Here is a 12475-nt window from a genome sequence, read left to right on the forward strand (position 1 = left end):
CTTGGGTGTTTTGCACCATCAAATAGAATAACCAGCACCTAGAAATGCTGGATCCTCCGCCCAGATTGGGAGGCACCATGGAGATGCAGGGCTAGAGCAACCTCTCCCAAAAGGGCCTCAGACCAGACTCCTCCAGGCTCTCCTGAGAAAAGGATCAGGATGCAGGCCTGGATGAGGGAGGGGAGCCTGGTAGTGAGGACAACTGACAGGGGATGGGTTGGGGCTCCACACTGCTGTCTCCTTCCTGTTAATCCTGGGCTTTCTTCTCTCAGAATGTGGACATCACCCGAGATCCTGAGGAAGCCCTGGACACTGTCCCTGCCCACTACTGAGCCCTCTCCAGGAAGTCAAACTACCTCTTTCCTGACTGTCTTCCACCTTTAGAAGCTTCTATCCTTGCTCTTCTACACTGAGAAGACTTTGGATTTGGCCTCACTGGGAGATCCTGCTTCCAGTGAAGAAGCCCTCGGCAGTTCCAAAACAGGTGTCGATTTCTAGCTACAACAAGGAGCTGTCTAGCTCTGGATGAAACTTTTTCCTTAATTTTCATTCTCTGATCAATGAAAACTTCTCTTACTGCCTCAAAGAGGGGAGAGGTGGTCATTGTGAGGCTTCTCCCACAGGATCTTCTTAAGATCCTGACCCCACAAAGTGGCTCTGGTGATGTGGGGATGTGGAATGGGTGAGAGCTTCCTGGAGGAAAGACTTCTGGGAGGAGATAGGTCTCTGTGTCTGCCTATGGGCTTTGTTCTTTGGTGGGCAGTGTTCCTGGGGCATGGCACCATCATCCCTATACTCAGAGAAGCTGTACTTGGACCACAGTGCTCCTGTCTTCTCCAACTCTTGCTGCCATTCTGAGTGTTATCACTGTCCATGTAAATAATCCAAAGAATACCCTAGTCTCCCAGTCCTCCTCAACTCCATGACCACCCACTCCATGGACATTGGCACCATGTAGACTTCTCCCCAGTGTGACTTCTTAAATACAAGCATCCCACTATCTGACCACAGACCCGTAGTCCTTACAACTTTCTGTGTCATGCACAGGATCCCTAGCAGCATGCCTTCTATACAGCAGACATGCCCATAATATTTCTGGTCAGGCACCAGTAACCCAGTGCTGAAAAGACAAACTCATACAGTATTTTCTGGTACTCTAGCCCACCCCACCTTCTCAGGGATTGCCTACTTCAGTCAATTCATGACTATTCTTTTTCTATCTCCTGTCCTTTTCTGTTGGCTTTTGCCCCGATGGTCTATGCAACATGGTCAGGTCTCTCTCCTATCCCAATAAAACACTTCCTTGTTCCTGTGTCACCCTCTAATTACCGCCCCCCCCCCCTCCATTCTTACACAACCATCTCAAAATGAATGTATCATTACTGTCCTTGTATAATTACCTTCTCCCTGTGCATTCTGTTCCAGGCTTTCCCCCTTCATATCTTTGTTGATATGCCTGCCATACTTTCCCCAGGTCTCTATCCCACTGAAGTAATCCTTTCCTTTTAGCCTAAAGCTGGACCCCACATTTCCCAAAGAGCTATGCCGATCATTAGCTCTTCTATGAACTCAAAATGTCACTCACAACAATTAAGCATAATAAAGAAAGAAAACAACTCCAGTTCATTTTGCAAATTTAATGTAAAGCTGATACCCAAAGTACAACAACAGCACACAGAAAGCGAACAATAAAGCAGGACTGGCAACTGGATTTTTCATAGCATGTCAACCTCAGCTGATTGGTAGTATCTGCTTAGACTGCTGGGTGGACACAGATCCCAAGGATGTTCCTTGGCTCCATGGGAAGGAAGGACTGCGGCAGCTCATTAGCGGTATCTGTAAATGTGGGTCATAAACCTGAAAACAAAACACCAAAAAGGAACATATTTTAGCATCAAATATACTGTTTTCTCATACTTCCTCCACTGTCTTCATCTCCCCACCCTGCCCTCCCACCTCGGGGTTTCTTATAACATTTCCCAGCACTTATATGCATACCCATGGGCCTTGGCTATGGAAATGCTGTAATTACCTGAAACCTCACTAGCCATAGGAGAAGCTACAGGCACCAAGGCTGGTGGCTCCACCACCAAAGGGAGCACCGTTGCTCGGTCCACCGCTGAAGCCAGCACCGGTGTTCAGTCCACCGCCGAAGCCAACGATAGAACTGGGTCCACCATTGAAGCCAATGCTGGTGCTGGGTTCGCCAGTAAAGCCAATACTGGTGTTGGAACCACTGCCAAAGCCAATGATGGTACTCAGTCCTCCGTCGAAGCTGGTATTAGGCCCACCACCAAAGCCATCACTGATGTTGAGGCTACCACTAAAGCCAGCACTGGTGCCAAGTGTGCTGCCAAAACCAGCATTGGTGCCCAGTCCTCCACCAAAGCCATCGCTGGAGATCAGTCCGCCACCAAAGCCAGCACTGGTGCCTAGTCCACCATTGAAGCCAGTGCTGGTGCCTAGTCCACCATTGAAGCCAGTGCTGGTGCTCAGTCCGCCACCAAATCCAGTGCCGGCACTTAACCCATCACCAAAGTTAAAACCCACACTGGTGCTAAGCCCGTTACCAAAACTGGCACTGGTAGCTCCACTAAAGCAGGCGCTGGTGCTAGGAGGGCCACCAAAGCATAGGTTGGTATTAGGCACATTACCAAAGAAGCTGGTGCTGGGACCTGCACCAAAGCCAATGCTGGCGCTAGGGGCACTTGCAAAGTCGGTAGTGGTGCTAAGTGCCCCAGTGAAGTCAGCACTAGTGCTGAACATACCGCCAAAGCCAGAGTTGGTGGTGGGTGCACCACCGAAGCCAGGGCTACCACCGACAGCACTGCTGAAACCAGCACTGGTGTTGAGCGCACCACCAAAGCCGACACTGGTGCTGATAGCACCACCAAAGCTGGCACTAGGATTGGGAGAGCCACTGAAGCAAATGCTGGTGCTCAGTGTGCTGCCAAAGTCAGCGATGGTGCTGGAAGAGCCACTGAATGAGACACTGGTGCTGAGGATGCTATCAAAACCAGTGCTGGTGCTAGGAGAGCCACCAAAGTAGATACTAGTACTGAGCGTGCCACCAAAGCTGGCGCCAGAGCTGGGAGAGCCACCAAAGCAGACACTAGTACTGAGTGTGCCACCAAAGCCAGTGCTGGTGCTAAGTGCACCGCTAAAGACGGCACCGGTGCTGGGGGCACTGCCAAAGCTGGTACTGGTAATGAGAGCACCACTGAAGCCAGCAGTGGTGCTCAGTGTGCCTCCAAAGCCAGGGCTGGTCCCGCCACTGAAACTGGTAGTGGTGATGAGTGGGCCACTGAAACTAGAGCTGACCCCACCACCGAAGCTGGCACTGGTATAAGGTGTGCCACCAAAGCTAACGCTGGCTGTGCTGCTGAAGCTGGCACTGGTGCTGGGTGTGCCACCAAAGCTAACGCCAGTTCTGCCACCAAAGCCACCACCGCTGGGGCTGGGTGCACCACTGAAGCTAATGCTAGCACCATTGTGGAAGCTAGCTGCGGTGCCAGCTCCTCTGCTGAAGTCGATGTTGGTGCTGGCATCTGCATTTTCGTGGGCTCTGGCCTCAATTTCAAATGAAAATCTGCTCCAGGCCTGAGCATCATCGCCTAACTCTTCCCGTGTTAGGCAGTCGATATCCATGTCATCCCAATTCCAGGGCCCAGCCACAGCTTCCTCTCCAATTCCCATTTGGGCTCTTGCCTCAGCCCTGGCCTCAGCCTCAGCCACAGCCACAGCTGCAGCCTGGACTTCCATCTCCACTGCCTCCCGGTACTGAGCAGCCCAGTCCTTGGGGTCTTTCTTCTGTACCTGAAATGGGAATGATAATCATTATAAGGAAAATAACCTTATAACTATGTATTAAGTGCATAAATACACTTAATGGGCTTTGTATAAAACTAGTAGCAATATTTTTCAAGACTATCATGGGTCAGTCTTGAGATCCAATTTCAGCTCTAATGACTTAGGTACTGTGTGATCTTGGATAAGTTACTTAACCTCATTGAGCCCAAGTGTCTTCATCTGTAATATGGGAAATGATAAGAGAGTAAATGTGTCATGGATTAACTGCTGTGTCTCCCAAAAATTCATACATTAAAGCACCAACCCCCAATGTGACTGTATTTGGAGATCAGGCCTTTATGGAGATCAAGTTAAATGAAGTCATAATGGTGCGGCTCTGGTCCAATAGGATTAGTGTCCCCATAACAAGAGGCTCTCTCTCCACCATCTTAGGACACAGTAAGAAGGCATCCATCTGCTTTCCAGGAAAAGAGACCTCAGCAGAAACTAACACTGTTATACCTTGATCTGGTACTTCTAGCCACCAGGACTATGAAAAAATCAATTTCTGTCATTTAAGCCATCCAGTCTATGGTATTTTGTTATAGCATTCTGAGCATACTAGTGCAAACTATGAAGAATGAATGAAACAATGTAAACTTTATGTTGAGCAGCCTCTGGGACAAAATTAAATTCCATATGTTTATATGTGAACTGCAGGCTGCCCTGTACCTGCCCATCCCTACACATAGTCTGCCCCAATCAGGAGCAACCCGTACCCTTAATATGCCAAGTCAGGGCAGGTCTCCTATTACCTTGCAGGCAAACTTGAGGACTTTCATCTTGCTAGTCTCATGGTAGGAGCGCAAGCCCCAGAAGAACTCATATTCAGGTGGTCTGCTGTTGGGGACCCTCTTGTACTCCAGGTACCTTGGAGAAAGGAAATGAAACTTGCTTCTAAACAAACAAATCTGTTGTCTAACCACTGGGAACTAGGTGGCAACTTCCTTCAAACACTAAACTCAGCTCCTGGAGAAGATTTCCAAGACCCTTCATCCCCAGACTCACTCCCAAACATCATTCATGGTCTGGCCTCCACTATTAAGCCATTTCCCATGGGCTCTGTGCAAAAGAGTCACTTGGTGCTGCAGGGGAGGCATGTGTAGGGCATGATGTCACAGGGAGGCCAATGTACCCTGCCACCTGTGAGGAGTAAGCCCAAGTTCCTGTTGGGTGTGTTGTAAACAGAGAAGCCATTCTTCAGGCACTCTGCTCTGAGCACACCCCCCTAACAAGGGCCTTGTGTTTGATCTGGCCCAGCCTTGGAATGTCCTACCCATGGGAATTGTGGACAAGCCTCAGATTTGGGCCACAGGATGCCGATACCTCTAAAGCTAGTGTAAGAAAGGGGCTTATAAAGCACTTCCTGAACCAGACCAACACACCCAGAACACTTCAGGGCCTGACAATGCCCCAAAACACCACTTACTTCTGCTTCACAAACTCGTCTGTGATGAGTTTCCTCACTTCCCCAAAGAGCGAGTGCCTCACCCTGACAATGGGAAAAATAACCCATGAACAGAGATCAGAACTTCCCAGATGAGGACAGAGGCATTTCACAACATGGAAGACACCTCTCTAGCACATGTGGCCATCTTCATGAAACCAGAAAAACAGTAAACACATACATGATCACTAGAAGTATGCAGCTGAGGCCAAATGGTTCTTTGCCAGGGATACCCTGAAGGTCTATCTTACATCTCATCTTAGAACAGACAGAGGACAAAGAGGAGAGAGGGAGCAGGGAGTTAAGGACTAGTTTCCCCATTCACCCAGATCAGAGACATGGACCATCTACCCAACCCAATACCCCCACCCATTCCACCAGACCACCAGGCTGATGCGATCCGGGGACCATCCTCTCTTGCCAAAGGACAACACGGACAGCAAGTGCTGAGAGAGCCCAATCATACCCCGGGCGCAGCCCCAACTTGCGCAGCACCTCCCAGATGACAGCTGGAAGGGGATGCAAGAGGAGAGGGACAGAAAATGAACATGTGGAATTCTGACCATGTTCACCCATTCAGCTGCATGCTCAACCACTCACCCTCATTGGCCTTGTTGCCATTCATAAAAATGACACTCAGAATCACCATGAGGAGACCTAGTTTGGGTGTGTCCTTGGTCCTAGGGGAATAATAGGACAGAGAGAATGTTTATGACCCGCAGCCATCTGCAAAAAACACACCAGCCAGCTCACTAGGCTAGCCTCTCTCAGATTCCTCAGGTAGGGGAGAGTTCTACCCAGTCTATGCTTCCAGCTCCACATGACCCTGGGCAAGACACTTAAGAACCCTGAGCCTCAGTCTCCTATTCAGTGAAACGGGAAATCACATCCTCCCCTCCCCGGGCTGCTGAGAGAACAGAAGAAATCCTCCCAACAGAGTTAGACCCAGGCACTCAGTCAATGTGAGGCCCTTCTTCCTCTCACAGGACCCTCAGCCACGAGAGAATTCACAGCCACCTATGTGTCTGCCCTTCAAGCATCGTGATCCACCCACACCAGGAAGGCCTCCCTTGAGAACCACTCTACAAGACCAGTAGGAAGAGACAAGCAATGACAGGGCTGCTTTCCTGGGAAGCTTCTGGACAGACAGACAACCTGACAGTAGGCATGCCCCACCCCAGGCTTCGACACCCTTCAGTCCATCATAACCAGGCACAACTTTTGTGGACAGGGTTCCAGCTACATGTGGGAGCTGGAATGGGCTTCAGGCCTGTCTTTCCTGACTCTCTACGGAAGTGTGGAACAGAAGACAGGGATGGGGTAGTACCAGGAACAAAAGCAGAAGCCTCCCTCCCACCCAGCCCTTTCCCAGCTTACGTTCCTAGTATGCCTGCGGAGGATTCCTGAGTGCTGATGAGAATATACAAGCTACTTTGCTTATCAATTTCCTTCAGATTGACTCGAAACATCTGCCAAGTAAAAGAATAACCTGTGAGATAACAAAATTCAGCCTAGGCATCAATGAGCTTTCTGAGCATCCCACAGCTCCCCATGTACCTAGGGTGCGTGTGTGTGTGTGTGTGTGTGTGTGTGTGTGTGTGTGTGTGTAATCAGTGAGATAATGAATGTAAAGTACTTAGGTATGAGACCAGCATACAGAAAACAGGCAACAAATGTGCTATTGTTATCAATATCACCCTTGTGATTAGTGGGAATCTAGGCAAACAAAGAATGAGGAATAGAAGGAAGAGGTGAGCCTCTGGAATACATTCCAGGACATGTCCAGCAGCAGACAGAAGTTAGGACTAAGTTGGTTGGCTTGAGTCCTAGCTGTGCTTTTACCACTGACTTGTGTGATTCTTGGCAAGTCTATGCACCTTCCTAGGCCACTGTCTGCCCAACTGCACAGTGATGTGGCTGAGTTAGTCTCTGTAGTCCCCCCAGAAGGGACGTGTACACCTTTGTTTGATTCAAGGCTTCGCCACTGCACCCATCCCCCAGGGCTGCCCCTTCACCTTCTCCAGAGCGTAGCTTGCTCGTTCAATGATCTCTGGGAAATACTCATCATATTCTTGGATGACATCCTTCAGCATGTCTGCAGGAGGGGAGAGGTGGGAGCACCTGGGCTGAGCAGAGGCCACAAAGCTGCAGCCCTTTAGCAAGCCCTGTGGGGTCAGTGCAGTCTGAGTCCTAAACTATGTTTAATGGGAGATGCCATTAACACAGTGTGAGGAGAGTAGGGGAGGACATATGAGGGAAATAGCCCCCAGGGTATGGGGGAGAGGGGAGTGAGAAGAGAGCTAAGGGAGGAGGGTATGTATGACTCTACCTGAGCGCTTGATGGGGATCTTTGTCTGGTCCTTAACCAACAGGTATTTCACCAACTTATTTGCCTGGGAGAAGAGGAATACATAGGGAAATCTCAATATGTTTTAGAAAACTTGGGAGAATGCTAGAGAAGGGGGCAGGTGAAGAAAAGGCTGGGCAGCATAGGATTCTTACCCTTTCTTGCAAAATGGCCACATCTCGGGGTGGCGGAGGCCTCTGGCCCCATGGATTCCACCTGTAATTACGGCCACCTCTCTCATGCCCAGTCAGATGCTTGAACTGCATCATCAGAAAGAAGGAAGGTCCAGAGTCACCAGGTGAAAGAGATGGCTCTGTCTCTTTACCCTACCTCCTCCTGAAAGTCCCTTAAACCCTCCCTGTAGTGGGTTCTGACCTTACTTTTGACCACCCTGAGTCCTAGACTTGTCTTTCACTGTCTTCCAGGCAGGAGTTTCATTTCCCTGCTAGGAAAGGAGCAACCCAAAGGCAGGGCCTGGGGTTCCTCTTCTTTTGGCCACCACTAACTTCTGCTAGCTGTACCCCTTGGACAAGTCTCTTCATCTTTCTGGGATTCAATGTTCTTATCTGTAAAACCAGGACATATGATCCCTAGCTGGTAAGAGTTACTTTCAAAACATGAAAACATAACCTGTGTGAATGTACCCAACACAAAGCCTGGCACATGGTAACTACTATGTAAACACATGTTGCATTATATCTAGGTTGTAGTTAAGTATATGGATGTCTTATTTTCCCGCCAATCTGTGAACTGCCAGGGAGCAGGAACTACGTCACATTCTTCTCAGCATCTCTCACAGCCTATCTGAACACAGAGACTGTCTCAAGGTAAAAAGGCTCAGTAAAATTTTATAGAATAAATGAACAAACTAGGAGGATAGGAATGGAAACCAAGTGCAAATTTAAGGATTGTGATGTCAGAGATCTCACCTTTTGGTTCCTCTTGCCCCGGGTCCTGGTTGTGGGCTCCAGACTCAACTGAGCCAGGTAGTCATCTGCCAGGGCCTGGACAGCAGCAGCAACCTGAGTCTCAAGGGTACTTAAGTTGGTCTGAGAGCTGGCCATCTCGGCCTGAGCTCCTTGGTCAACAATTTGAATCTGGGTTTCAGCTACCCGGGCCTTAGTGGAAGTCTTCCGAGCCCTGGACCCTCTCTTGACCCGGAGGGTGGCAGCTAGGGCTTGATTTGTGACCATTTGAACAGCAGGTGGGGCCTCAGAGATCTCATAGGCAAAATGTATGCCCTTATTGGCAGCCTTCTTGCCTTTGGATTTTTTGGCCTGGATAGCCGCTGCTGAGGCCTCAATCTGCCTGATACCTCTCTCAGTGATATTTGGGAACCCAAGGACAGTGTTAGTATTTGTGCCTTTAACAGTTTCCCTCTTGTTTTTGGAGTATTTATTAGTTCAAATGGAAGCTGCCGTGGACTGGGTATTGGTTGTCTCACCAGTAATTTGGCCTTGGGTGGTAGCTGTGTGGATGGTGTTTGAAGCCAGTGAGATCTCAGTGGAATTATGCATGGCCTTATCCTGGAAGCTTTCTTAGGCTTGATGGAGGCTACTAAGGCCTGGGACTCACTGGCAAGTGGAGCCTGGGTAATCTGTGGGATGACTGGTAGGTTGAGGGCCTTCAAGGGTGACTTGATCTGTATAGTGACACTCTCACTGCCAGTTGGAGATTGAGGGCCTTGGGCTGCCTTAGCAGTAACTCTCTTTGTCTCGTTGGTTTTCTTAGACTGAGTGGTGACTGAAGAAGCCTGAATATTAGCTGCCTCAGTGGTAGCTAAAGCCTGGCTGATCTGGGGGCTGATTGGCAGTTTTAAAGCCTGCAAAGGTATTGTAGGCTTGTTGATGGTAATCACATTGGCAGATGGGACTGAGGGGGCAACAGGTATTGTCTCAGTAACAGCCTTAATGGGGGCCTTCTTGGTCTTGCTTTTCTTAGGTCGGTTGGCAACTGGTGGGTCCATAGCCAGGGGGTCCTTTGTTGCTGCCAAGAGGGTATGCATCAGCAAGACACTGTCCTCTTCAGTGGTCTCAACCGGTACATCTGGAGGGAAGTGAAGCCCCAAGCTCCCAGGGGTAGGTAGAGGGCCCTATACACTTAGGATTATAATCTGCTGATTCATCTGATCTCCCTACAGCCCACCCTTTCCATGAAGGTCTCCCCTCCCTCTGAGCAGTGATTGAAAGGGAGGGTGAGGGAAAAGGAAGAGAGCAAAAGAAAGAGTCAGGCCTTATATTTTCTTTTCTCCTCCTCCTCCACCACGCAGGGGTGGACTGAGACGGGCTAGTCAGAAAATTATGCAACTACAGAGTGGTAGGGGGCTCAAAGCAGGAAGTGAACTCAAGATGGCGCAGCTGGCCTGGCAAGAATGCAGGGGCCTCACCTGGACCGGGGGCATCCTATAACCGTAGTCATTTCTCCTATCCATTTTTCTGGGAGGTCATGTAACAGCTGAACCTGAGGGGAAGGGGTCTGAGTTAGGGGAGAATGGAATGAGAGGGAGGAGGAGATTCACCAGATTTTCTGAAGGAGGGGGGCAACCTCATCTAACCTTGGGCCCCAAACCCTTCAACTACGAGGTTCTCATACCTAGAAACCCAGACCATCTGGTTTGTAAACCCTACCTCCTTTTGCCTCTAAAAATCCACCAGTCGGTTCTACCACCCACCCCTTTACCCTACACAAGTCTGCCGCAACTCAATACTGCGTGTGCGCAACAACCAGAGCCCCGCCCATCTCAGGACCTCAGCGCGCAAGCGGCTTTGGTGGACCACAGTCTGACCACCTCAATTCCACACACTCCCCACCTTCAACATCTCCACCCACTCTTTCTAACTGCATCACATCTCAGTCCATCTTTCCCCCAAAACCGGCGTCCTCCCTCGTCTCTGCAGTACCACTTTGCTCCGCCCCTTGCCTAACACCGCCCACGTCTCCTCTGCAGTACAGCCACTCAAAGCCCCCCGCGATATGCCCCCTCCCTCAGCTCTGCAGTAGTTCTCCGCACTTCCCCTTCCTTTTAATATGCCCCCTCCCTCCGCTCTGCAGTAAGTCCTTGGACCGCCCCTCCCCCAAGACCGCCCCCTCACATCCACGTCTACAAGTGATCAGTCCCATCCTTTCTGCAACATGGACACCTCACCCACAAATCCAACGGTATTTCGCTTTTGTATATTCCTTGTTCCTGAAACCTACCAAATTCTGTCCCTTCCCTTTTCAAACCAAAATCTACCGGGTACTAGTCCCTCTTTTCTTCCCTCTGATCCGGGTCATTGCAGCTGTTCAAAAGGCATTCTGCTTCATCCTTTCTCCAAGTCCTGATTCCTTTTTCTGTGGCCCAAATCAGGTCCTGATACCTTTCTCCGGGCTTAAAGATTTCTGTCATCGCTTGTCTCTCTCCAGAACTGGGCTCTGCTCCATTCCTTCTACTGCCTGAACGATTTCTCTCTCTCTCTCCTTTCTGCTGTACCAAACGGGTCTGCATCCCTCCCTCCTGTTGCCTTAAGAGAGTCCACATCTCTCCATTCTGTGCCCAAAGGCGATTCTGCCCCCTCCTTTCTCCCTTGCAAACCGGATCCAGGCACCTCTAAACCCAACCACTTCGATGCCGTTAGCTCCCAAACACCTAGCAGGTTTTCTTCAAAACTTAGGGGCGTAAGGAGTCAAGCAGGTCAAAGCTGCAGACCAGAGGGCACCACAGTTTTCATTAAGCTGGGCACCTTAGCTCACCTCGTCCTTTTGAATCCAGAAGACGTCTGCTCTCTCCAAGCTTCTCCTTAGGTCTGAGCCTGTCCACTCCCCCTCCCCTGCCGGAAGTGGTCCTGCCTCTTTCCGCCTCCAGAGGGGTCTCCTTCCCTGCCTGTCAACCTCCTCCCTCCTCCCTACTTCCATCTTTCCATTCTCCTCAATATGGCCTTTTTTCTGATTACTACCCCATGCAGAAATCCATCTCTCCTATTATCCAGTTGATTTCTCCACCACCACCTCCCACTGTGTATCTCTGATCCTATTTGATTTCTCTGTTCCCACTCAGAGGACCATGAACCTCTTGAGCTCCCACACAAACCCTGTGATAGGCCCCTGTATGCCAACACTAATTACATAGTGTGTGTTTGGGTCTCTCTCCCCGGGACCTGCTCTGGGGGGCAAGGAACTAGATCATATTTATTTCTGTCTCTCAAGTATGACAAGATTAAAACTAAACACTAGAATATAGGGTGCCCCCACATCATATGCAATTCAGAATACAAACAGTAAATGTAAGATAGTCCACCAAAGGTTTTCATTTATTCCCTGGTGAGAAGTAACCAAAAGCAGGCAGATGGTGGAGGAGAGTTAAAACATAGACAAGTAACCTGCATGAGGGTAACTTATTCAGGTTTTTTTCTTCCTCAGTCTTGCAATGAGAGTGTGCCCCACTCATGGTTTGGAGCCACACAGGTAGCTAAAACTGTGATGGAAACTCTACCATCAATGGGGGAAATACAGACACATTATGATATGTCAATGTAGGTTCATCAATTGTAACAAATGTACCACTGTGGTGGAGGATGTGAATAATGGACGAGGTTGAGCATGTGTGGGAGAAAAGGGTACTTGTTTCAGATCTTGTGTTTAGGTCTTTGATCCCATTTTAAATAACCTAGTTTCATTTGTTTGTATGTGGTTTTCCAATTTTCCAAGCACCATTTATTGAAGAGGCTTTCTCCATTCTGTGTTTCTAGCTCCTTTGTTGAAAAGTATCTGCCCATATACATGTGGTTTTATTTCAGAGCTCTCAATTCCGTTCCATTGATCTGTGTGTTTGTTTATCTGCCAATACACATACT

The 12475-nt window shown here is 49.4% G+C and overlaps 2 protein-coding genes across 7 annotated transcripts in view; one reads left to right on the plus strand and one right to left on the minus strand.

The window, feature by feature from the left end:
- PFKFB1 (6-phosphofructo-2-kinase/fructose-2,6-biphosphatase 1) overlaps positions 1-1620 on the plus strand; it is a 46476-nt gene extending 44856 nt beyond the window's left edge. For all 3 annotated transcript variants that reach the window (XM_080651955.1, XM_080651956.1, XM_080651954.1), the window contains one exon: positions 273-1620. In XM_080651955.1, coding sequence (XP_080508081.1) covers positions 273-332 — 60 coding nt within the window. In that variant the 3' untranslated portion in view covers positions 333-1620. The remainder of the gene's footprint in view (positions 1-272) is intronic.
- TRO (trophinin) lies at positions 1602-11501 on the minus strand. Of its 4 annotated transcripts, none has more exons than XM_080651948.1 (13): positions 11376-11501; positions 10030-10103; positions 8573-8665; positions 7799-7903; positions 7626-7689; positions 7312-7391; positions 6674-6765; positions 5897-5976; positions 5763-5805; positions 5279-5341; positions 4605-4719; positions 2033-3816; positions 1602-1857 (listed from the first exon to the last, which is right to left on the minus strand). In XM_080651948.1, exons 2-12 carry the CDS (start codon positions 10072-10074, stop codon positions 2044-2046), a joined length of 2553 nt encoding a protein of 850 aa, XP_080508074.1. In that variant the 5' UTR covers positions 10075-10103; positions 11376-11501; the 3' UTR covers positions 1602-1857; positions 2033-2043. The 4 variants fall into 4 exon arrangements, with proteins under 4 accessions (XP_080508074.1, XP_080508075.1, XP_080508073.1 ...); XM_080651949.1 differs by having other exon boundaries at positions 1619-1857; positions 8573-8647; XM_080651947.1 differs by having other exon boundaries at positions 1619-1857; positions 8573-9689; positions 11376-11430.
- Positions 11502-12475: the final 974 nt, after the last annotated feature.

The sequence above is a fragment of the Plecotus auritus genome, assembly GCF_963455305.1.
Source record: "Plecotus auritus genome assembly, chromosome: X".
In the NCBI taxonomy this organism is placed as follows: Eukaryota; Metazoa; Chordata; class Mammalia; order Chiroptera; family Vespertilionidae; genus Plecotus; species Plecotus auritus.